Consider the following 27,479-nt stretch of genomic DNA (forward strand, 5'->3'; position numbering starts at 1 on the left):
CAGCTAGCTGAGTAGCTCCATCATGGTGCAAGTTTCAACTATCAAGCTCTCCAAAAGTCCTGGAAAGGCCTCAAAGAGCATCTTTGACACCTGCATTGTCATTGCCTGCACAATCTTGATTGTTTTACAGGCTTGTGCTTTTGCCTAAAAGGAGTAGTTAGGGGGGAATACACCATAAAAAGTTCAGGGATAAAACTGAAATACAGTCATCCGCAGGGTCACTTGGAAATGTTCCAAACACATGTTATCACCTTAGAAAATTCCAACCTGCCAAAGCAAAACTTTTCAGGAAGAAAGTCCTGAATGGAGTTTTCCTGGCAGCTTATCAGAAGGAGCAGATCAGTTAGTTCTGTGAAGATAACCACCTGAGATATAAGAGGCCCAGGTTTTGGTGGAAGGAAAGGGCAGCCTATAGCAAAAGTCAGCTGAAGTACTGATGTTTCTGTGGCTGTCTGAGCATCAAAACATAAGCTGGGGCTGCTATTGCTGTGACCACCAATAATCTGAAACGTAAACCTCTTTCACAGCCAGGCAAGCACAGATACAGACATTCTCAAATGATACAAAACTTCAACTTAGGGGCCTCCTCCACCTGAGGAGAGCTCCCTGAGCTCTATGAGCCACATATTTCTTACTGTTGTGAGGCGATGCTCCTTCAGCCCTTCAAACTCTGCTTTTGGGTAGGATAGAATGAGGTGTTTAATAACGCAACTACATTCATGATTATGGAGGAGAGCAGTAGACCCACTGGCAATTTGACTAATAAAGCTGACAAAGCGATTGGGTTCAAAAGGGGATGAGCTCTCCCAGAAGCAGCTCATTAAAATAAAAATGAAACTGCACTTTTTCAGTGTATCAAAAATGATGTAATGGTCCATAAAAGTGAAGGGAACAGCCTGAAAAAGTTCACCTATGTGTAAGATATAGATAATAAAAATCAGGTAAAGGATGAAGCTAAGCTTGGACAGGCTCTTCCAGGTTAGCTTCATAGGATAAGTAAAGAAAATCTGCAAAGAAGAGGCTCTGCGTGGAAAGCCCTTGTGCCTAAAGAACTATATAATTGTAAACTATAGCTGAAGACAGCAAAGGTTTGATAGCAATGGAGCCAACAACAGCTCTAAGGGAGGGCCATGACAAGTCTCAGAAAAAAAGATAGGGTTTCTATGTGAAATGTGTGGTTCCAAGAGAAAAAGAAAGGCTACTTTGCAAATGTAAAGCTGACTCACCCACACATAGCACAGTAGTGGTTCTATGAAGTATCAACACTGCATGAGATTGCTGTGAGCCCAGAAAGTTTGCATGGTTCAAAATTTCTCATTGCAACACCAGATATAAAAACACATGCTAAAAAAATTACCCTGAACTACTTTACAGTATGTCTGAGAAATGAAATGGTAATCACCTGGAGATTTACAGTATTTTTCTAAATGTTTCTTCTTACCGTTTAAACAAAAACTGTTAGTTTAAGGAACTCTGTATTCACCATTGATTCACTGGTATTGAAAGAAAAGAAATTAAAAGAAAAGAGCATGCATTACTACATTTCTTCAGCTACACTGATAACATGGAAGAATACACATAGTATTTAGGCCAAGTCTATCCACAAGACACAGACAGAGTAAAATGCCTAATGCTGTTCTACCTGTATGATTGAGTTTGAAGGGCCCCAGTCTGCTCAGGGTTGTGACAAAATGACAGAAAGAGAATTTTATTCTATTGGGAAACAGTAGAGAAAGATAAAGGAAATGCTGGTGATTGTGTTATCACCTTTGAAATATGAGATCTCTTTTGCCTCCTTGTATTAAGGCTACTGAGCTAAATCAGAGGCTGAATAGCCTTCACCCACTGGACTTGTGCGTAATGATCAACTCCTACCTCATCTAAATAAAACCTTCAAATAAAAAAGCCTCCTTTGGGTATTCAGGAAGGGAGATACCAGTTCAGCTAATTAGACATAGCTGTCATAGCTGCTAATCAACATACCTGCATTCATCCCAATGACTATACCAGCTGGGGAATTATTCCAAAATGAACTGCGAGACTAAGAAAACACACCTTTGGGACATGCTGGAATAGAAATCTTTGGCTGACAGAGCAAACGAGATACAGGAAATGAAGCAGAAGCTGAAAGTAAAGCTTACTTTGAAAAGTTGTGAACGAAGATTGACAAAAGTCATTCTTCTTGCAATTAATAGACAACCTGATCTGCAGCCCTGGTAGGTAACTCAGTAAAGCCAGCTTTAGGGGAAGCACTGGTAACTAAAAGTATAAATTCCAGAAAGTCAGCCTAGAGTGCCGCAAATGACAGCACTGGAAGACAAACAGTAAGTAAATCACATGCAGACCCTGCCTGAGGGACAGGGGCAAGATCTCTGTTCTTCATCTCCAGACTAGCCCACTCCTAGCCTATTTCAACTAATGGAACAGTTATTTTATGCAGAATGAAGGCATTGTTACTTGTCTTCTCTGTGACTCTGGCAGAAAGACAATGCTAACAGTGCAGCTTCATTATTGTACCAGGGGGCATTAACTCAGCTGACAGTGCTGTCATGTTCTGTCCAATTCAGAGGCTAGCAAGTTCAGTTATTTGCATAGAAGTACCATACTTTCACGGGCCCCTGAGAGTGGTCTGCTGCCAGATGTGTTCCTACCAAGAATCTAGGCCTCTGCATTTTTTTTGCATCTAGGTGTTACAACTATATTTCAAATAACTCTCTGAGTTCATGATCAAATGGAACTGAATTCAGTGAATTAGTAAGAGCAAACTTGGACCTTTAATAGCAGGACTGCTACCAGCTCAAGATCTGGGCAGATAAGATTAATCTCTCAGAAGTTTCTTCCACAGCTGTACTGCAATGTAACAGCTTTTCTTCTGCCTCTAGACACCATGTACTGGGTGTAGCTGGTGACTTAAAAAACAGGACAACAACCTGCACCCACTATGCAAACCATGGAGCAATGAAGAGGCCATGGCACCCTGCTGCAATGGGTCTGGAACTGGGCTTGATCAGGAGGGTCTAACAGTTAATGTATGATGCCTGATAATTTTTTCCTCTTTTGTCCCCAGAGAGGGCACAGTTATCCCAGTAACACATCATCAAGGACAACAGCTTTACTGTTGAACCATTGAACAAACTTTCCCACTTGCACTCATTTCATTTCTCTCCAATACAGCACATCAGCTGACAGATATTGAAAAAGTCCTTTGAGGAAGAATTTGACTCAGGCTAGAGTTCACCTCTGTCCTAGTATCCCCAATCTCTTGGACAATAAGCCAATACATACACTATTGAGGTATCTGAGCTTGACACTCCAAAAAGCTCTCTGGATTAACTAATCTCTTTTATTAACTTTAGCCCCTACTCATACACTTCAAACCTCTCTTAAATCAGGTAACAACAGCAGATGGAATGAACTCTGCCCTGGCAGCAGAATGAGCCATTGCCTGATGTGCCAGCAATGTCTCCCCACTCCATTGAGCTCACTTGTTTTTGGTATCCATCTGACTTGCTACACGATCAGATGCAACAGCCCTAGTGCAAGGTCTGTTTTCATAGTAGCTGCATAACTCATAAGTGCCCAACCAGAAAAAAAAAAAAAAAAAAAAAAAAAAAAAAAAAAAAAACTGCTATTTTACAAATAGATTCAATTTGTACCAATTATTTGTAAGAATTTTATATATTTATGTATGGTTAAAAAAAAAAAAAAAGCAGAAAACAACATTCATTCTCTTAGGATAAGAAAAACTGGTAACAAGCCTGGTCCAAAGCTTACCAAATTCCACATAAGCCTTTCCTCTAATTTAATGACAGTTTACAGGAGAGTCTAATTGTCACAAATATAATTACCTGAAAGTATGCTAGGGGCTCTGGGATTGAGAAGACTAATATTTATGACATCTGCATTCAAAGTTCTAGTCTCTTATGTGGTGTTACATAAGAACATATATTATATAGCTTTCTGAGAAATATTTAAACTCTTGAAGCTAACAAAGGAATGGACAGAAGCAGGGAGGCCAGAGAAGCAGTAATTTGAGAGGAAAGGAAGGGACAAACCCACGTGTGAGGACAGAATGACAATGCCCGGTGGGTTGTTGTTGAGGCATGTACAAGACAACTGTCAAGTGTAGGCCAAATACATACACATACATACATACAAATACATACACACGCTCTAAGGCAGAGTTGTTGATGCACTCAGTATCCTCACCACACTTTCTGGATGGACCTGAGCTCATTAAGTACAGCTGGAAGACATCAGCTCCATTATCAGCTGCCAACATTAACAGAATTATGCGACCAGAATTAAACCACACTTCATGTATTTTCCCTGTGTGCCAGACTGAGCTGTGGTCTTTTTTGTGTTATCCAAACTAATAGAAATCCTTCCATCAAGAGTAGATCTCTAAAGCTTTTAATAGAGGTGCCAGTGCTTTAAGAAGGGGGTGGGATTCCTGCATAACAGCAAGTAAGCAGCATGAGATTTGGTATCATTCCGTGTGTAACATTGCCTGGAGCCACTGAGAGTAATACTACTACTAACCACGAGTCCCCTTTTCCTCAGCTTTCTTCACCACTGAAAAGAGATTTTGCTGCCAGTGGAAGCCGACGTCCTATGAACTTACCTTGCAGAAGCTATGGCTGACTCTCAGATATTCTCAGAACGGTTTGCTAGAATTCAACTCCTTCTGCTTTTGCCTTTCTGACCAAGATTTCCTACAGGTACTTCTGGGGGTATATTTCTTATGCAAAGTCAAATTTATCAAACCAGGGAGGAGGAGGTAGAGTCAGTTCTCTCTACATCACATTAAACCAAAAAATGGCAGGGTGAGGGCATCACTAGGTACATTCAGAAATTTAAGCTAATCAACTAGCCAACAAGGACCCTATTCACAAGTTCAGGCACACAAATTAAATAGGAGTCATTGCTGTGTTGAGATGTGTCCCAAGCAGCTGGGGCTTCAGAAACAAGGTCATTGCTACCTCTCTGAAAAGAAAAAATATTTCTGGGTTGGTAGGAACAATGTGGCCAGCCTAGAAACAAAACAGAGATGAAGATATTCAGGACCACCACCGCTTTACTCTTCCGTAGTAAAACACACTTCCTCATAAGCAACATGTAACAAAATCTATACAGTGCAAGTTTACTAAAGAACCAAAATTTTTCTTTACTAGTTAATGGAGCTTTCCTATGCCACCCCTTTTAAGTTTCTTCATCCCTTAAACAGCTAATGCAATGCTTAAGGAGCAAATCAGTAAAACTCAAAGACACTCTGCTCTCCATATGGAGCCCCTTGCCCTAAAGGCTACAAACAAGTGTAATTTTTTTGTCATTTATTTATTTTTTTTTTTAACTTCTGTAGGGCATTTTATCCAACATGGCAAGTGGCAAGTTCATTTTATAAGATAAAATACAGCTGAGGGAATTGGCTTTCATCACACAGCAGGACTTCACATAAATAAAGAGGTGTAGGGAAAATAAACTGGATGGCTAAAAGGCACAGAAAACTACTCACTTCTCAAGCATTAATTCAGCTCCCACTGCAGCTGACACCCAACAACCACTTGGTGCTTTTCAGCTGTCCACTACTCTGATGTTAAAAGTTTGTATTGGTTCGAACAATGGATACTTACAGAGAAGGAAGAACAACCCCCACATTTAAAAAAAAAAATATGGATCACAAAGGGTTATTAAACACCTCTACTAGACCACTGTTGTTTTATGAAGTCCTGAAGCCAGAAATCACTATCAGGTGGAATCAGGAAAATATCATCACATGCTTGCCTTATTATATCCTTTCTTCTTTATGTGCTGCAAGCTCACACTACACTGGAGGTGAGATATTGGTTCATGGGGATGTTGAGTTTCATTCAAAATAGTCCTTTGTAAAAGGAAATGGACCTCCCTTATTCAATGATCAATTCTTACCGACACAACAGGATTATTTATAAACAAAGGAGGCTAGACTGATAGCTACCATAACAGAAGTAAATAGCCTCAGATCTTCTCACAGCTATGTGACACCTGGATTGGTTTTCTTTTTTTTTTTTTTTTTTCCCCTATATCAAACATTTCCCCCCCTCTTTTTTTTTTTCTTCCCCAGAGCATAGAAATCAAGAAACATTTTGGATCAGTTAAAAAACTATTCTGATTCAAAATAAAGAAATTTTAGACTGCACATGTACACACACAAATCAGTCACAGCAAATTGACATCTTTCCCTGCCCTACCTCCTCCCAAAATACTCTCAAACAGGTTAATTCAGAGGCATTAGTAACCAAGCTGAAAACTAGGTCAGAAGTCACAGGATCATGAACGTGCCACGATAACTTCTCTAGCAGACGCTCATGTCTCAGTGGAGATCAGCTTTCTTTGCAGAGAGGTCAGTTGGGCTCAGCACAGCTGGTGCATCATCTGTGGTGAAGATACTCCCAGTGAGGGACCAGCATCCTAACCAGCATTCCAGGAGTTACAGCACATGGCAGATAATCCATGCATATAAAACTAGGCTATATCTTTTTACAAGTTTTTTTGTTTTGTTTTTTAAAGCAATTTCAACAGAAATTCTGCAAATTGAGAAACCTTGTTTACTCCGAGATCCTGTTCCATCTTCTTTCTAAAGAAATTGACTCAGCAGGTTTCTTCTGAAACAATAAGGAGCATCTGAATGTAAGAGAAGCCAACTGCCAAACCCAATGGCTTTTTAACGATGTTAATAGAGGGGCTGGTCAATGAAATTATGCTGATTACAAGACTGACCATTATTTTCTAATGGGACATAGATTGAATAGATTTTATTGCTGCACTTATTGTGTTTTCAACCACTTTTTCTGTTTACTTTAAATTTTGATAATGCTAAAAAACTAAACAGTAACAGCAGCTGTGAAAAAAAAAAAAGTAATATCAATAGGAAGAAAAGCCTAATGACACGGGTGATGTGACTTCTGGCTGTTGATATAAAATTAACTTCTGGAGCAGGTCAACAGTTAGTGGAGAGTAGTGCATGACTCAAGTCAGTAAACTAATACCAGTTTCTACTGGCAGAAGAGCTGACACCACATGCATCTTTTTTAAGCTTAGCCATGTCTTCTTCACATCAAAAACAAGATTTTTCCCTCCTCTATGATACATGTCATCTTGTACTTGGCGTGTGCAATCTTTTGCCCACCTTATTCCACAAGTCATCATATATTTTCTTTTATTTCACTTAGAAAGACACCATTCATGTAAATATACACCAAACAAATATACAGCAAACAGTTCACCTGAAATTTCAAGCATTTCCTATATGCATCACTTAAGGAGGATACATGCCATAAATTCCCAGGATATTCAACTGAGATTACATAGCACTGATACAGTTTAAGATTAGGAACTTCATATCTGTTGTATTATTTTATGTCAACATGTATATATTTGTGTATATATTTTATATCAACATTTCACCAAGTTAACCTTGTGCTGAATCAAATAATTTGGAATAGAAAAACGTAAAACAATTACGTTAATAATATACAATTACTTTGGGACAATGGAAATGAGCAAATTTAGGTATGAAATGCAACTACACCACAAAAACACCTCCAATGTGTAAATTCACCTACACAGTTCTGTGCTACCATAACAATATCAGGGTGGGCAACTCACGTCAGAGCAGAAGTCCATTCAGCACAGTACCTCGTCTGTGATGGTTAACAACAGATACCAACATAAGAGCTTAGGAAGTACGAATCCGTATTTCCCTTAAATACTCTCAAAGTCTCCAACAGATGGGATTCTTTGACTTCCTGAGCCAAAGATGGCATTCTAGCTAGCCATGTTTAGATTATTTCTAGTGCACAGAAACACTCTAAACAGCATGACACACTTTTGCACCTCCATTTCTCTTTCAACTCTGTCCAGAAATCTCATAATTGAGCACAGGGTTTTGCTGAAATTGTACAATGCCACAAAGGTTGTCATGTCAAATCAGTATCATGCAATAAATATTGTTTTCTACTTTTAATTTCTTTATTAATTCAAATTCTGGCTCCTTAATTTGTATATACAATGACCAAAATGGTCTGATTCAGCCTCTTCACAGTGGGACATGATGTTCAGTTCCCTATTCCATCTCCTACAGATCATCTGATCACAGCACCTCTCTGTGCTCTATGTAGTACTATTAAGTAAAACCTTCAGCCCTTACCCTACTAGTCTGCTTTGTTGGACTAAAATATATTTCTTCAAGTCAGCCCAGCTTACTAAGCAATCCATTTGATCACTGTAACTTTCTCAAGTCTCGGTAATTCTCTACATTACCTGTCTTAAAAATATCAGATTTATTATCAGACTAATGGCAAAAGTGCCTGATATCACTGTACCTGGAACTAACCTTGCAGAACATCATTATAAGTATCTTGCCAGGAGAGGATACCTCACAGCTGACTATTGATACATGTGAATTTGTTGATTCCTGATTATGCCTAACCAATTATTTCTCCATTTGATTGCCACAAACCCATCCAGTAACAGAACAAATCTCCTAAGCCCAGGCAGTATCCTTTCTCTGAACCATAAAGCTCTCTTGTATCACAATGAGTTCATTCATATTCCTACCAATTCAGACCACAAACTGGGCTGATTAACTCACAAAGAAACATTAAATAAGAAGTAGAATCCCTGTTCTGAATCCATGGCCCTTCTTCCCCAATCAAACAAATTACTGTGTTGAGGAAGAAAAGTCAGGAGATTGAAAATAACTCATCTAAGTCTCTCCTAAGACTGCTTTTGGCTTTCAAATGCTGTTGTGCATCATCTTAATAAAGCACTTAGGGAAATAAATCAAAGACTATTAAAACACTTGTGTCATCACACTTGCTTCGTGTAGCATCCACGTCTTGAATTTACAGCATATATGTGCTGAGTAGGTAGTGGACTTTAAAGAAAAATAGAAAAAAATGTATTGACTTCTTCCTCCTTTGACTCCTTTAAGGGACATAAAGCACTGCAACTGTAATGTGTTTTTTTTTTTTGTTTGTTTTTTACAAAAAGAGTTAGCATTGTGAAAGCTGTTAACACACAATCAGAGATTACAAAGAATAAGACCATTTACCTTTGAAAAGGGAACACTTAGAAGGGAAATTTACTGAGGTCTTTAAGTTTCTTTCTTACTACCTTCACCGTGACTAGCCTCTAAATTTTTTGCTGCCTCATAACAAGAGAGCACATCGTCACTCGAGCCTTGGCAGGGAAGCAAAGAGAAATGATATTTTCACAATGCGTATAGTCAGCAGACACTGCTCATAGCAAAAGGAGGTCAGAGTCTTACAAGCCACAGATGTGCTCACTGGAAAGGGCCAATAATTCAATAGCCTATAATATGTATTTTTAAATAGTTGCTTATGTTAATATAGCAAGTCATCAAAACTCACGCTTAAGAGCATAAGCTGATTTCTGTAGCAGGGCAAGAAAAAAACATTATCCCAAAGGTAGTGGGTTACATATTGAGAGTTTAACATTGCTAATAGCTGGCATTTATTGGGCACTGCTGGAAGCAGGCTAGGAAAAATAGCAGACCACCTCCTGAAGACTCTAGCAAGGAAAATTCATTATGAGGAAGAACTCCACACACAAAAAAAATCATATCTATTCTGTAGTTTAAAAAAACATTGCTTCCACTTAAATAATGCTACCACAGAGTGACCAAAAAAAAAAAAAGTTGTGATTTTTCCTCTCTCACCTCCCAAAAGTCACAAAAAAAGAGCAAACACACAAACACAATTAGAAAGATGATAAGGAAGATTATAAATGCGGTTCACAAAGTCTTCATTTTGTTGCTGCTTTAATGTTTCTCCTATCTAGCAGCTCTTTCCAGCAACTCTACAGAGCCTATACTCATAAAAGCTCTTCTGTGTTGATGTTCAGGAAGAGAGACTATTTAAAATTAATGGTTTTAAATCTCATCTTTTCTTACACTTTTGCAAGGATTAGCCTGTGTTAGGGCAGAATCCAAGCAAAAAATGTCATAATTTGACATCTCAGCCTCCAGTAAGAATCCAGATGCCCAGATCATGGAGGAATCCACCTCATTCTGATCCTTCTTCCAGCCCACCCTGGTTTGCCTTCCTAGTCAAGACATCACTTTAAGAAAAGAAAAAAAAAAAACGTAATCAAACTTTAAAAATATATTTGTGCTTTCCTGTCAGTATAAGAGATGAAGTCCTTTAATTTTCCCTTCAACATATGAAAACCAGGAAGCTGGGCTTTCTCTCATCACCACTACCACCACCAGGCTGTGACTGTGAACAGTTGCCTGAGTCTTGCTCAGGCTTGAAGAAAGAACAGAAGGAAACAAATGGGAACATACATACAGATGTGGACACAAAAATACAGAAGTAAAAGCAAGTTAGTAGAATTAACAACATTGTACAAGAATTTTGCCTCGAGGGAAGATCTGATATCAAAGTCTCTCTCTTTCCTTATAAGTCATTTAATACACAATATGACCTCTTTGAGTTTCTTCTTTTCAATTTAGCCTCTCATAGATTCAAAATGAAGCACACAGTAAAATGCATGCTAGGAAAATCCATGCCACTCCTTTATGAAACTAACTTATCTGGGGGGCAGCAGGAAAACAAGGGGTGACAGAAAAGGGTTTTTAATCTTCTGTTGGTAACGCACTGTATCAGCTTAGAGTGCATGACAGTTGACTTTGATAATCAAAAAGGCACATTTTCACCCATCATTTTAATGAATATTACCAGTGAAATTACTCTATACTGTAGCAGGAAGAGGCTGTCAGCTAGGAAAAAAAAGTTCCTGAATCCCCATACACTTTCTCCAAGCCTTTGTAAGGGGAATTGTAGCAGCGAATTACCTCCTTGCTCACTGGGAATCAAGCTTCTTTTATCTGTCCCTGTCAGATATGCACAAACCTTCTCAGCACTGAGTACACAGAAGCCATCAGGGGTACAAGGTTTGTCTGCTCCATGGAACCTGCCTGCTCCCACCAGGATAGCTGAATGACAAGAGGCAAAATAAACCTTCCTCACCCTAATCGCTCCAGCTCCCTGCAAAGCACAGTATTTACTTCCTCTTTGCTATCAATATTGAAGATACAAGCTGATTAATTGTGGGCTTTATTCCTCCTGTTCCCTGTTGCCTATTTCTTACCTGGTAGATTAGAGAAATCAAAAAAAAAGGTCACTTCCAAGCAAGCTATTGTGCTTTTGTGTAAAGAGTAGTCAGTTTATACTATGCAATAAATATGTGGTGTCAATTTAAATATGCATTTTTACAGCACATCATGTACAGTTGTTTCATTATATCCTTCAAGAGACACCAAAAGATACATCTGGCTCTTTCTGTAGTAATAATAAACTTTGAGTTGTTTGCCTGTGCAATTCCCAAGGCACAGATACAGAAATATGGTACCTGGATCTGAAGACCTCAGAGCTCAAGCTAGTATAAACTGGAGTAGCTTTGGTTTACTCAAGCTTGGACTCAAATACATTTTTTGCAACTAGATGAGTATATATCCCTCTGAAAAGACAGGTACATCTACACATCTTTGCAAAAGGAAGAGTATGTGCAGTGGGGAAAAAAATAAGAACATTAAGAGTGTTTTGCTTTCTGTTTATGAACTGGTAACTCCAGCATTGTTTGTTTCTTCTTGCATATCAAGTCTAGCTTGTTTGCATTTATTACACAGACAGAACAAATGGATACATCCCATAATTCAGTTTACTTTTTTTTTTTTTTGAAGTCTCATTTACACAAACAGATACAATCTGGGAAACACAGATGTAAAAGTTCATTTTCTAATCTACAGAAGAATGACAAACTGCACTTAAACATTATACGTCTGTAAAGCAGCATGAACACTATGCACCTGTTATTTACAGTATATTTATAATATATGTCAGCATTAATATTCATAATGCTGATTTACATGCTTTTTCATGCAGAAAATGGATTGGTGGTTTTTTATTTATTTACTTGATAGCACTCCTACATTTCACAACTGGCTGCCACAGAGAACATATTTTTAATATTCTTAATAAATTTCTATTGTCATTAGTGCTGAAAGTTTTTATCAACACAGACCAGGCAATGAGGAGCATATCACTAAATCCTCAGCCAAATCTGATCCTTCAAAATATCAGAGTATGACTCCTCATGCTGTCAAGACACAACTTATTTGCCATTGATTAAATCAAGATAGAAGTCAGGTCACAAAATGCAAGAGCTATCCTGGCCCTCACGCTTCAGGGAAGGTAAGAATATGGTAAAATTCAATGAGATTTTCACATCCTACTAACTTAGGATCAGTTAAAGCATCTGCCGTGGGCTGTATCTTAAATTAAATAAAAATAATAATAATAAAAAAAACTTCCTGGTTGTTTTTGTTGTTATTGTGTGTTTCTCCCTCTCTCCAGTTTTATTGGAAGTCTTTTTGACAGCAGACAAGACATCTCAGAAAACTCTGACAATCAACTGGAAGAGTTGACCGTGATAGAAATTTTTATTGTAAGTCACCAGAATAAAATAAGCATTCATGTGAAAAACTGATAGCTATAGAGACTACAAAGTCCCTAGGGGTCCTGATGGTTGAACAGTCCCATCAACCAAGAAAAAGGTTGCACTCAGTTTCACATTCAGTCAGCACATGAAATCCATGTTCTAAGCCTGCTTCCAGCAGAATCAGATCTCCTGCTGCGATCAAACTATAAAATATAATTCTTCCTACAAAAATAGCTGAGCATGTAGATATTTTCCTTTCCTTACAGATGCTCTCCAGCATCTATACACAGAGCATCCAGCAGTTCACGTTTCCAGAAGCAAAAACGAAAATAAAATAAAAAGACATGAGGAAGTGTTATTGTTACAATTTCACTAAATACCTGTGGGAGATAATACAGCAGCATTTATCAAGCTCTGATATTCAGTTAAGGAAAGTGACTCAGTCACACTGAGCAACCGAAGCATCATATTTATAGATAAAAGCATTTCAAATAGTCCTTTTTGCATTCCCCTTTCCCACAGAACTGCTGGTTAAAATGTACTTAATGACTTCCCCTCCCCCCTTTTGTCAGTTCCTTTCTCATGTGGATTTGCTTCTCCTATCTACTCCATCTAAAAGACCCTAATCTGCTGTTGCAGAGCACACTGTGTCACTAAACCACAGGCTATGACCTTACTAATGCAGCTCAGCAGGTAGAAAAATGTACGTGGAGAACAGCCCAAACATGCAAAACAGAAAAGTAAGGAACCAGCATACAATGTGCAGCAAGACAATAGAGCAACAGACATTTACTGGAAATTCCCCTCAAAGGAAGAAAATACCACCAAAATTTGTAGTCTCCTTCTGTAAGGACTTTATAGTAAAGAGGAAGAAAATCTTCACAAACATGTCAACAGTACTGAAGATGACATGGATGGCCATAGCTCTGGTCTGAAAAGAGGGCATTCTTACACACGTTGCAAGGAGCCAGAAAATTTCATGGAGAAACAACAATACATGAGGCTTCAAAGCACCTATATTATTTAGAAATACTTTTTAGATGTAAACTTACAGTCAAAACAAGGAGACTTTTCAAACAAGATTCAAGATGAAGTTGTCAGGCATCATTTGGCTAATAATTTTATATATATAAAATTGGCTAATAATTTTTGCTAATATATTGCTAATATATATTTGCTAATATATATTTTTTGCTATATTGGCTAATAATTTTATATATATAATAATAATTTTCCTGCTTGACGAACCTGATCTCCTTCTACGACAAAGTGACGCGCTGGGTGGACGAGGGAAAGGCTGTGGATGTGGTCTACCTTGACTTCAGCAAGGCTTTTGACACCGTCTCCCACAGCATTCTCCTCAAGAAACTGGCTTCTCTTGGCTTGGACTGGCACACGCTTCGTTGGGTTAGAAACTGGCTGGATAGCCAGGCCCAAAGAGTTGTGGTAAATGGAGCCAAGTCCAGTTGGAGGCCAGTCACTAGTGGCGTCCCCCAGGGCTCGGTGCTGGGGCCGGTCCTCTTTAACATCTTCATCAATGATCTGGATGACGGCATTGAGTGCACCCTCAGTAAGTTTGCAGATGACACCAAGCTAGGTGCGTGTGTCGATCTGCTCGAGGGTAGGAAGGCTCTGCAGGAGGATCTGGATAGGCTGCACCGATGGGCTGAGGTCAACTGTATGAAGTTCAACAAGGCCAAGTACTGGGTCCTGCACCTGGGGCTCAATAACCCCAAGCAGAGCTACAGGCTGGGAGAGGAGTGGTTGGAGAGCTGCCAGGCAGAGAAGGACCTGGGAGTGATGGTGGACAGTCGGCTGAATATGAGCCAGCAGTGTGCTCAGGTGGCCAAGAAGGCCAACGGCATCCTGGCTTGTATCAGAAACACTGTGACCAGCAGGGCTAGGGAGGTGATCGTCCCCCTGTACTCGGCTCTGGTGAGGCCGCACCTCGGGTACTGTGTTCAGTTTTGGGCCCCTCGCTACAAGAAGGACATCGAGGTGCTTGAGCGGGTCCAAAGAAGGGCGACAAAGCTGGTGAGGGGCCTGGAGAGTAAGTCCTATGAGGAGCGGCTGAAGGAGCTGGGCTTGTTCAGCCTAGAGAAGAGGAGGCTCAGGGGTGACCTTATTGCTCTGTATAAGTACATTAAAGGAGGCTGTAGCGAGGTGGGGGTTGGCCTGTTCTCCCATGTGCCTGGTGACAGGACGAGGGGGAATGGGCTAAAGTTACGCCAGGGGAGTTTTAGGTTAGATGTTAGGAAGAATTTCTTTACTGAAAGGGTTGTTAGGCACTGGAACGGGCTGCCCAGGGAGGTGGTGGAGTCACCATCCCTGGAAGTCTTCAAAAGACGTTTAGATGTAGAACTTAGGGATATGGTTTAGTGGGTACTGTTAGTGTTAGGTTAGAGGTTGGACTCGATGATCTTGAGGTCTCTTCCAACCTAGAGATTCTGTGATAATGCAAGGTTGTACCCAGAAAGTCTCTTCAGTCTTTATCTACCTCTCTCCCTATAACTCCTATCCCTATAGCAGCTGTAAGAGGAAATAACTCATTTCTGTTACTCCATTGCTCCTTTTCATGATCTGACATACTAACACAAACCTATTTCCATTAACAAGCGTTTTCACCATATCACTTCCCTTCATGATGATGACTGCAAGATTACTCATCATACATACACAATACTGATGGTACTTAGACTTCAAGTCTGCCTTTGCCCAGTATTTTGTCTTCTGAAGTGGCTAATAGCAGAAGAGAACAGGAACAAAATTAGGACATAGCAGTAATTCTTTAAAAGCATGTTTCTTACAGTTCCTTGAGCAAGAGATGTCATCTTACACTCAACTCCCAGTGAATTCATTATTTTATTAAGTAGTACTATGGAAGAAATGAAAGCTACTCCTACATCTAGAAGTGGAGATGCTCTAAGGATTATTTTTTTGTTATTATTTTTCTTTATTATTATATTATTTTAATCTTGTAAATACACAGTTTCTCTTATTGAAGGGACAGAATTGCAGGATAACATGTGTTGGTAGTGTCAGAAGTTGGGGATTAGTAAACTGATAGATAGGCTAAAAGACTGTAGCTCAACGGAAAAAAAAGAAGGCCATAACAAATCTAGAAACAGAGCCCTAGAGTTCTGAGACCTGAGACTTTTTATCTAGTATTTATCACCGTGTGATCCTCAAAATGTTGAAGACACTAGTTAGCTAAATGCATCCAAAATTCACTTCTCTCAAAAAAAAAAAAAAAAAAAAAAAGTAACTTTTATTATCCCCTACTTTACATATGGGAAGTTAAAACTAGACCTATATGACTCATGAGTCTTTTCCAGAGTTCTTGAGATTCATTTACAGCATATATACAGAAGCTTCCCTATAGCAGAAACTAAGAACTGTGGAGTACAGGCTGGAAACTACCAGAAGGCCTGAACTGTAAGCTGAGAGTTCAAGTACAGCATCCAAGTACAGAAGCATCATCAGTAACTACTAGAACTAACAGAGCAACAAATATCTGTTCAGACATAAACATTCTCAAGCCAAGCAAACCCTACATCTTCCTACTTACTGGCTGAAAAGCAGAGTTTAATTACTGCTACATTTACAGAAAATTCTATGAAATTAGTACTTTCTAACCAAATACAGAACTATAAGAAAAGAAAGAGGTGAATGGCAACATTCATTGTTCATCAGCCTCTCAAGGTCCTGTTGGAAGGAGTCCTGTACATCTCTCCAGAGTATCATATTTATGCAAACAGGAAGAAAAAAGATTAGTCCTCCCATTCCACTGTCTGCAGATCATGCATACCATAGTGACTATTCTGACATTTTTATTTACTGCAAACATAAGCTTATCTTATTCCAGTGATAAAAAACATCTTCTCCTAACATTCACTGCTTAATCCTCTTTGTGATCTGAGAGATACCCAAGACAGGAAGAGAAATAAACCCAGTACGCTCAGTTAATTGCTCAGTGAAAGATAGTTTTTTCTCCTCAGTGTTTTCTTTCTCTTCTATAGAAAAATAAATAAATAAATAAATAAATAAAATCACCTCAACTAAAACAGTGGAAAAAGTATGCTGAGATAATAACATAATTAAAGTCAAGCCCAGCCTGATACAGAATTTAATTTACCATATACAGAATCAGCAGTTCACTTGGCATCTAAAGCTTGGTGAGCTTCTGAACTTCAGTACTTTAGAAGATTGTATAGAATTTATTTCTTTTCCTTTTACTGTATTTTGTCCTTTTGTGTCTGTCACCAGTAGTGTCTTAATTCATCGGTCGTTTCAGAAGGGCGATCTCCATCCATTAGTACTGCAGCCAGCTGTAGTTAAACTGGCTGAAAAATTACAAAGAAATGTCATCCTAGTAGGTAGCAGCGTGTTTATAAAGAAGACAGATTCATATCTTGTAGGCAATGGCATAGTTGTGTTATAGATGGTTACAGTCCCATCAGTCACAAAACTGCTTAAATCACCCAACTATACCTTCCGCTGACAGATGTGCTTATAACCAGCTATAGCACAAATGACTCGTGTCTGTGACATGATTCTAAATCGCCCCTCATCATTCATCAACCTTTTCAGAACACACTCTGCACAGGAGGCAACGGTGGTATTTCTTTGTCATGTTCTCAAGGCTGAGATTCCTCTTCAGTTGTGGGTACCTGCAGAATTACCTGTCTTTCTCCTCTATCCTTCAGAAACAGAAATCTTGACATCAGAAATCAAACTAGACATGAGATCATGATTTCTTCCATTCCCTAGCATCAAACCTAGAGGCAAGAAATAAATTGAAGTGCAAGATATGTTTCTTCCCATCACTCAAGTCCATTTTTGTATCTTTTTGAAACAATCAACGAGATGTAAATTAACATGTCACTTAAGTAGCCAGGAGGTGTGACAGCTAATAACCTCCCTGTCAGGTACATTAAATAATAAGATATGCCCATTTTGTCATTTCTTTCCATCACAGAAAGAACAGAGAGGCTGTCATGGGATCTTGAGAGGGATATTTATTAGAGAACCAAACACATGCCTGCATGGTGAGCATGGATCTAATAGCAGAGCCAGACTTGGGATAGAGCACAGTGTAACCACCTGGGCCTGAATTAAGGCAACAGGAATAAGGTAAGAGAAGTGCACTGGTGACGGAGAGGTAATGAACACCAAAGGGCCAATCAAGAATAATAGCAGAGCACTGCAAAGCTACATATGTTCATTTTAGCTGTCCTGATTCCCCTCTGATATCTCCTAGTCAAAAACATTATCCCTGGGATACTGGATGGTTGGCCATGCAGCTGTAACCAAGTCCTGACAAGTGACATGTGTCAAGTGAAACTTGAGCTGACATGTTCAAAACAAGCCAAGCAGTTTCTCAAATCTATGGTACTCTTTGCTCCAAGATGCCAAGGGTATTAATATTAAAACACTCTAGACAATACTAAGTTAGTTTATCTCTAGTAAAGTTCTACTTTTGTGAATATTCTTTCTTGGAACCACTGAGAAGTGAAACATTTTTTATATTAGTACAAACCGCTGACATACTAAAAGCAAAAAAAAATTCAGACTCAGACAGACCTTAAACTGAAGGGTGAGGAAGGACCCTAAACGTCAACCCAAAGAACGAAGGCTGGAAGAACATTACAAGGAAGTGTCAGATATGAAGCTCCTGTTCATATAGTCTCTCCTAGACTACTTTTTGGCAATAGGATTAGAGGAAATAATATAGCTTTTCTGATGTTATGTCACATTCTAACATTAGGACAGTCTGAACTATAGACAAGTGCACAACACTCACTAGATCTAGGCCTGGTATACCACCAAAAGTCCCAGATTCTTGTACAACCTTCCAGTGATATTCACAGTCTCTTCTCTTTTAATAAGGGTCAAATTCAGACTCCACAGAACCCTGTTCTGGAACAGGCAACAGCATAAACTCATCAGTACAATCGTGCCCAAATTCATACACCTCAATAAGAGGTATTTTCTCCTCTCCTATGTGGCTATACTATATTTAGTCCTAAATTAGTATTTCAACTCAATCCTGTACTGCATCACAAGTAGTTCTTCAGCACCAGGGAAGGAGGTTTCTCCACATGGTGAAACACCATGCCTTTCTCAATGACTAATAGAACAGATGGAGATTTTTCAGAGAGAAACAAGTGAGGTTAGTAAGAGGAAATAAAAATAACAGATTTTGCATTTATGAATATTATTTCTTGAAACCATTGTGGAATCAATTTATCCCAAAGCCCCTTTAGAAAAATTCTGCAAAAGCATCAATCCTGAGAGATCGTAGGTTGAGCTACTCAATGTGCATATCATAAGAGGAAAAGGATAGTAGAGACAATAAGATCATTTTTTATCTCAAGCCTTAGCAGTGATGTATATGAAATGGAAAAATTAAACTATCCCTGCAGTAAGATAAGAGACTATTTATCTAACCCCTCAAAATCATAATTTTGTGTGTTCCTATTGCTAGAAAGAAAATTCTTGAAGTTTTGATATGTCTTTAGTTTGGGGCTGGTTCCTCCCTCTTTTTTTTTTTTCTTAATTCTTTTTAGATTTATTTTGAGCAGAGAGAAATAATGCACTTGTCTTCTGCACACTAGTGTGGCAGAGCACTTACACTGAGTTTACAACACACTCCAGACCACATCCCTCTTCTGTTTTTCTCTTAAATCCCTTCTCAGTTTCTTGGACAGAAAGGTTATTTTTTCTACTTCTGACACAAAATTCTTCCTGGGAGCTGAAAATCCTTTCCTAAACAAGTTTATCAAAACAAGTTCAATCTCACATGAACTTTTAGTTTTAAAATAACTGTAGTTTTCTTGTATCAATACAGTAGTCTGTCCACCTCCATCAAACCTGCAAACAAAGCCCTAGTCTGCCCACCAAAGCTTTGTAGATGGAAGGATGAGAAAACTCCCCTTTCATCCATTACAGCTCCTGATGCTACCACTAAAAAAATATGAAGTAAACACCCCTTAGATCCATTTTTGAGATTTATTTAAAATAAAATATATATATATATTAAAAAAAAAAAAAAAGTACTACCTGCTCTCCTTGAATCCAAATGTGCATGATATGCTTTTGAAATCAAAAGTCACAAGGCATCCTCTATAAATTACTATAGCAGATATCACCACATGAGTAGAAATCCATTATCTGGTACTAAAACTATGAGTTCTGAACAAACAGACCTGGAATACTCATTTGAGCAAACTTTAAATGCAAATATGCTCCCAGTCTTAACAGCACTGACTTTTCATAACTATCATTTGGGCAGTAGACAGCCATGAGATTCGTCATTATAAACAAGGACCTGGGGCTGTTGAGTTCTAAAAATAAACCCGTTGGTTGATTTGATTCTGAATAAGATAGAAAAGGGGAAATCAAATGACAGCAGGTTCGTGAAGTGTTATCTAGCTGAAACAAAACAATCAAGACTTCAGCCTCTTCATCCTTAAGTATGAAAGAATAGAAACAAGAGAGATGGGTAAGCTACAAACCTTCCAGCATATTTTTAAAAAATCCAATTAAATTCAATAAAAGAATCGAATCAGGATGCTCCTATTTAAGTAAGGTGGTAATTATTAGCTCAAATTATCTTCATACCTCCAAAGAGAGCTTTCTGTGATGCTTCCCAGGTTGTAGTCGTACAGCTTGGTCAGAATTAGAATCACCTGAAGGCAAAAGAAGAAATCATGGTTAGTCTCAAACAATTACAATCTTATAGAACTGAAATGACCCCAGGGAGGACTTAGGATTCCTTTAATGGGTGCTTAACATAATTGAATGAATTCTTAAAAGTATTTGCTTAAACTGACATGAGGAGTATTTGCAGAGGTCTATCTTGAGCCAGTCAGACCTTTTTCTGCTCAACTGCTCTCCATTTGTGAACAGGTTCTTCCCTTAACCCTAGGAGGAAGAATGCATGGGAAGGAGTTAACATGCTAGACATATTGTTTTAGGATACCAGATAAGATCTGCTCTGTGGTAGGTTACTTTCTGCTCTGTTTCACAAGCACTGAAATGGCTGATATTTTTCACAGCTGCAATGCATGGATAATCCACTAGCCTGTGTTCAGCCAAATTTTCCATTTGTGGCAGATGATTAAAGATTAAAAAAAAATTGGCAAATGATCACCCACTGTGGCCTGGGAGACTTCGACTGGATATCAGCAAAAAATATCCATGAAAAAAATTCTTCAACACTGGGACAGGCTGCCCAGAACACCTGCAGAGCCCTCCATGTTGGAGGTTCTCAAGACCTGGCTAGATAAAAATAGGGTCGACCTTATCTATAGCTGGTGATAACTCTGTTTTGAGCAGGAAGTTGAACTAGGGACCTCCAAATGTCTCCAATAACCGACATTTCTATAACTTCAGTGAGAAGCTTTAGATTTAGCCAGAATGGAAATGTTTCCACATCTAGTTTTATTGGCTCTTTTGATAAACAGCTCTTCCCTCCTGTCAAAACAGATACTTCTAGAATAAAATTACCTTGCCAGGGAGGAGGGTAATTTTATCAAAAAGAATTTCCAGCAAAATATTTCAGTCTGCTCTTTTGTTAATGCTTAATAATAATAATAATAATAATAATAATGGCATTCAAGATGATAAGCTCCTTTAACAAGACCTACATTTGGGACAAACTATGAGACCATTATTATTGCTACTAATTTATTTTGTATTTCTCCCTACCAGATCACCATACATCTCCTCCTCCCTATCCCATTAAGACTGCAGTAAATTGAAGAGGCACAACACTTCTCATCTGACAAAAACCCTGATCTATATACCTCTACATTTTCATCTTCAGCCTGGGTTCCTAAGAAATGAGGTTTACAGATATGCACCCCTCTATTCCCTTGATAACTTTAATTTTCATCAGCTAGTTTCTAACAATTTGGCACAGAAGCCAAGGACTGAAAAAAATTCAGTCCCTATAAGCTCTGTGGAAGCTAGCAGCAGTATGACAGAGGATTATCCAAGTCACTGCTTACACTGAGAGAAAGGAACAGAACTTGCCATTACCATTTTCCAAAGGCAAAAGCCATCCTGCCTCCTACAAGCAAATAGCCCTGAACCCACCACAGCAGCAACAGAATCTTTTCTGATATGCTCAGCATATAAGGACCAGAAAAAGCATGGTAATGTGGGAGCTGAGGACATAAGCATATAGCTATTGAAAAAAAAAAGCACAGGGAACAGGTTATATGCATTTAAGAGACAGATTTATTCATTTCTACAGCACAAGTTAATTTACTTGTAGCACAAACAAGGTCAATCCAAAACATTTGTGATCTGAATGAACACAAGTCACATGCAGCTGATGGGGAAAACAGGAGAAGCACTTGAAAAAACAGCAGTTGACCAGAACCAAACATCTTCTATGACATCTACTGGAAGAAAAGAAGCCTCCCTTCCTACCTGCTCACTCCCATTTTAACCTCCTGCTTCCCATCTTCCTCTACATCCACTTACTGCTTTGCATCCAAAACAAGAGCCTCATCCTGCTGTGCACTAAAGACTGACTGGAAACTCTAGCTGTTAAAGTGCAAACCCCACCAGGCAGAAGACAAGGGCAGGGACCCCAGTTTTATAGTTTGGTGACATTGCACAAACAGTTCCAGAAATAAATGGAGACCGTAGAAGAGCATCCACATTGAGGTACCTGATGCCCAAGGCTTCCCCACACCAAAGCTATGAGTGGTAGTCCCCAACACACTGTGGGGACACCTCACAGCCCTCAGGAGCCACCAGCCTACTCTATCTTTTACCAAGGGGCAGATGAGGCCTGCCCAGGGTGGCACAGAGGGCAACCCTGCAGCTCCCAGAGCTGAGTCCATGGGCCTGCCCTAGGGCTCCCTGCAACTCCAGGTACAGCTCAGTACTGAGCCCGTGTGACTCCTAGTCTGTCTCCACGCCTAATTTCCTCAGTGCCTCCCTCACATGGCTCCCCACCAACCCTACCCCACTACAACAAGCTGCCCCCAGATCTCTCCAGATGCCCTGACCACCAACCATGGATCCCAACATGACACTCCAGTGAGAGCCACCCTGCAGAAAACTGGGAAATGATCCATGGTCATGTCCCCCTGAAACAGCCTCTTGGTTAAATCCTGCCCTAGCCAGGGACCCCAAGGACAACAGCTATGACAGAGAGCAGTTTATGTCAATTGTTTCCACATGCACACACACCACTTCCTTATGCCTGCTGACTCCCAAGGGCATCCTGACACGGCCTCCCTCCAACCAGCAGGTTCTCTTTGAAGAGGTGGCCAACATGCACATTGTTAGCCCCCAGATGGCAGAGCAGCAGTGGTCGTATATGATTTGCAAACCAATTTAGGCTTTATAAAGCGCTAAAATTTCAATCTCCTCTTTCCTAAGAATGTTAATTGGTGACAGACAGGCAGCTGTGTGTCTGGGTCCAAACTATGTCACTGCTATCCCTCACCCCTTTGAACAAGTCTTTAAATCCCCTACTTCGCAAGTGAATGAAACTTAAGGGGGTAAAAGGCAAACAGAAGAGGAAGGAGGTATGAGCACATGGGAGTATATAAAGCCTTTCCAAATAACTGCTCTACTGATGAAACAATGGTAAAATCAGTAATAAGGTTCAGCACCAGCTTGCATAGAGACCTTCCATATGATGTGGGAGCTGCACATGCTTTCAGCTTCCAGCCTCCCTTGATCTGCAAAGCAGCTGGACAGTTGCAGGGAAGCTGCTTATATCTTTTTCCAAGCCTTGTTATCTTTTCCTGGCACCATCCTCCTCTGCTTGCCAGAGGAACTAGAGACATAAATGACTAATAACTATTCCCCTAACAAATATTTTGACATCTGGTAGTTTTAGAGGTAGACCAGAAAATAGCAGGCATAGAAACTAGGAAGAGTAAGTAAGAAACACAGTAGGGTTTTCACACAGTCTTTGCCTTGAGCTGACATGGGGAAAGTCATAGAAAGATCTCATGAAGCCCACTTCCCCTGTCTGTAAAACCTAGGAATTAAAGTCAGGCCTAATTTTCTGGATTACTAAAATTAGCAACTTGCAACTGCTAGAATTAAACAATTATTTTTCACGAGTTTCTCATTGTTTTGACTTCTCTCTCCCCCTCCCAACTTTAAGGAGAGATCATAAATCCAGGGAAGTGGTGGCATCACTGTCCCTGAGGTGGATCAAGGAGAGATTGTATGTGGTGCTCAGAGACAAACTTTATTGGGTGATAGTGATAGTAGGGTGCTGGTTGGACCAAATGAGCATGAAGGTCTCTTCCAGCCTTAATGATTAGATGATTCTATGATTCCACATTTCTACAAAAGAAAACTCCATTGAGAACTTCAATTTCCTAATTTAAAAAAGAAACTGTAATTGACATCTCAGAAATAATGACATGACAAAAGTAAACAAAACTGCCAACGAGTTGTGTTTTGTTTTCCCTTTTTTTTCCCCCCCACTTACAGAGAGCTGAAATGTCTTGGTTTTGAACTTTGAACTAATGTGGGGAAAGTCATATTGCTTTTGTGTGTGTGTGTGTATCTAACAATTCTTCTACAATAAGAGGTATTCCAGGACCCATTAAAATATGCATGGTTGTTGCAGCTTAGACCTTTAAAATCTAAAGTAACATTGTTATACACTGGCTTCTGAGTAAAATTATGATTAAATAACATTTAACATTTCAAAGCTAGTATTTGTATTTGACAACACCTTGTATCATATACATGAAGGTGTTCGTTATGTAATAGCTTAGATAACTGCACATGATGTAGATACTTATTGCTAGAACAAATTTCCCATTTTCCTGGGCGTGTATCAGCTCCTGACCCAGCTTTAAGGCAATCCTTAGTTTCAGCAGTCTTCTGCTTGTGTCATTTACTCTGGTTCAAACACTAGTAATAGATCTGCTCAAAGATATGCATACAAAACAAGTCATTGGGCAGAAAATTAGTTATTTCTGCCTTGAGTTCAGTATTCTCTTTTCCCCTTCATAATGTTATTTGAATAACCTAATTCAAGGCCATGATTTTGGTTGTTTACTCTTTCAGAAAAAGTATTTCTCCTTCGCTGTTCTCATTTCTTTGTTGTTTAGCCTGCAAAGGTTACTTCATGTTTAAGATCATTTCTTTCTTTCCTTTCTTCGCCCCCTCCCTCTCCTCTGTGGCTGTCACTATGTAGTACTGAGAAACCTAATGAACAGAGACATGCATATTATGTTGTTCTAAATGTCAGAATACAGCTGTGAAGGAACACAGTAATGAAATGAAAAATACTGTCTCGCCTTTTTTATTTTCTTTGTTTTTTTTTCTTCCCCTGGGACTGTATTTTTCCCCCTTCTTTACCACTCACCAATCAATACAACCCAACAAGGGCAAGAAGAAAACAACAAGCAAATCAGAGACAATAAAAAAGTTGAAAATCCAGTCTTATGCCAGTTTTTGTCTGAATACAGATGGCTCTTCCTATTCCAGAGAAATGCAAGACCTCTTCTTCAGCAGGAACAGCATTTGAAGTAGTTTTTTCTGCCATAACAGGTATAGAAGTGGAGAGAAAAGTCTTCATCACTTTGTGATGACAGCCAAGAGCAGAACTTCTTGGCTCTATTGCATGCTTGGTGAGCACTAGCCATGGTATAGCCCTAAAAGTGTTTGCTTGTTTAAATTACTTCATATGAAGTTGAAAAGCCCCAGAAGAAAAAAGGACAGAAGGAAAGGTGAGTTAGTACACTCACCTGGGAAACAAAAGACTGACAGAAGAGATATTTAAACCTGTTTTACACATCTCCCAGATGAAACCAGCTCCCAGTAGCTATTCTAGGAAAGAATGGTTGTTCATACCTTGTGAGCCACGATGTCTTAATTGAAACCAAAAGTTTTGCAGTTTGATAAGAACTCCTGACCCATAATTGCCTTTTAAGACTCAGGTTGTAAAGGCCTGCCTATAGGTTTAAGATGAAAATCAGTGGCTGGACCAAAACTACTGCTCTTTCAAGTGTCCAGTTCAGGCCCGTGAAAGATCTCTGCAACTTTGGGAGGAGCTGTAGGGTAAGCATAGCTTCATTTTTCTCAAACCTATCTTCAACTGGTCCACACCATCTCATCCCCCCAACACACACACACCCCTTTCCTCTACTACCAACCCACTTTTAGTACTAGGTTAAATCTTTGTTTTGACCTTGTTTTCATCTGCTACACAAATGCATCTAGGAAGTCTATATGGTACTGCACAGGGTACTGACCCAAGTTCATCCTTTACTTCAGTGCTAGTTCCAAACTTAATGCAAGGATTACATTTAACCTGACTTTTTTCCCTAGGCAAAAAAAATATATTTAGTCTCATTAAAAACAGGGCTGAACTAGCTGGGCAGCATGCTGCTGAGAGTCTGCACATGGGTGATCAGGTTCAGAACACAACAGGAAGAAAGCAACAGATGCTGTCTGTGGCCACGTAACTAATTCACGGATCTATGTTTTGCACTATTCACTACTGCAAATTTAGTCCTAGGAACACCATGTGAACATGATGTTAAAACATTGCTGTACTTATTCAAGCTAGACTAAACATGGATGCAGACCAGAAAAATCATTGTGCCTAATGTCTAATCATCATTATTAAAGACCCACCGTACAAAATGATCTGCCTGGTATTCCAACTCATTCTCTTTTACACCAACAGTGCTCTCATCTTGGATATATTTTATCAGCTGTATTCTCATCACCCCCAGGTCTTCTCTGGGAATGCTTTCCACTTGACACAGCACAACAGGGTACTAAATTCAAACAAACAACTTTTACAGCTCCACGGTGATAGAGATTTTTCAAACAGAAGAATGCAATCAAATTTTTCAAGTTGTTCGCTATAACTTCCTGGGGTCTGAATTTTACAATGCTACCTCAAGATTGACCTGAAACTGTGCCAGAAGGATTGGTTCTATAGGATTTAAGTGCTGTTTTCAAAAATCACAACAGGCCATTGCTAATGGAGGCAAAACAGCACCTCTCCTTTAATGTTTCAGACATCTATGCTCTGTATGTAAATTTGCATCTGTTTCAGTTGAGAGTGTAGCTGTCCCAGGTTAAGTCACAGAACTGAAAAAGATTTAAGCCAATAATTGCCCATTTTTCTCACTGGTGCACCATCAACTCTCAGCATTATTTGTATACATACTGCTCCTTTCTCAACTCTTTGTTGGATGCATTAGAAAACAATACACTTGATAAGTGATTTGAAATATCTATTCTGTCTTCTTGACCAGCACCACAGTTGAGTGGTTGTGTTGTTTTTTCCTTTTTGTGTGTGTGTGTGTGTGTGTGTGTGTGTGTGTGTGTTTTGTTTGTTTGTTTTTCTTCTTCAAGCAACAGCCTTAGGACTACCAATTTCCAGAATGGAATAACTGCAGATGGCCTTCATGAACATTAATTCGGTGCTAGGATTAATAACCTGATAGAGACTATGTTTTGCCCATAACATATACCAAAGATATTGTGCCCTTCTTAGCTCTGCCTTCTACTTCTAGTTTCAATCATATGCCAGCTAAACGCTCTACCTCACAGGTTGATCTTTGCTGTTTCCTCATATTACAACACCTCCCAGTCTCATCAGTCTCTGATGAGCACCTCTCTCTGGTGCTCTTCACCCATGCAAGGAATATTTAACACATCTAGAGTTTCTGGGATAAACAATAGTGCTGGTGCACAGTTTGCTTGCTCTATTTGTCTGGACTGTAAATGTTTAGGTATAGGAACTATCCCACACAGCACAACCAGGCCTCAATATTTTTGTAATGAGATACTTTAATACATATAGCTATGTAAAAATGACAGTGCTGTTAGCTACCCTTAACAAGACTCTCCTGATGAGGTAACGCAATGAGTTCAAAGGGGAAAAAATAAAAAAACTGTCTTGATTGTGGCTGGATAAGTATACCTCAATGTGCCGTGATCCATGAAACACTTATTAA

General features: G+C 39.3%; 1 protein-coding gene across 5 annotated transcripts in view; it reads right to left on the bottom strand.

The window, feature by feature from the left end:
* Positions 1-27,479, bottom strand: part of SORCS1 (sortilin related VPS10 domain containing receptor 1) — a 288,583-nt gene that overhangs the window by 178,025 nt on the left and 83,079 nt on the right. For all 5 annotated transcript variants that reach the window (XM_068688480.1, XM_068688479.1, XM_068688478.1 and 2 more), the window contains exon 2: positions 20,128-20,195. In XM_068688480.1, coding sequence (XP_068544581.1) covers positions 20,128-20,195 — 68 coding nt within the window. The remainder of the gene's footprint in view (positions 1-20,127; positions 20,196-27,479) is intronic.

Source organism: Anas acuta, chromosome 7 (genome assembly GCF_963932015.1).
Source record: "Anas acuta chromosome 7, bAnaAcu1.1, whole genome shotgun sequence".
In the NCBI taxonomy this organism is placed as follows: domain Eukaryota; kingdom Metazoa; phylum Chordata; class Aves; order Anseriformes; family Anatidae; genus Anas; species Anas acuta.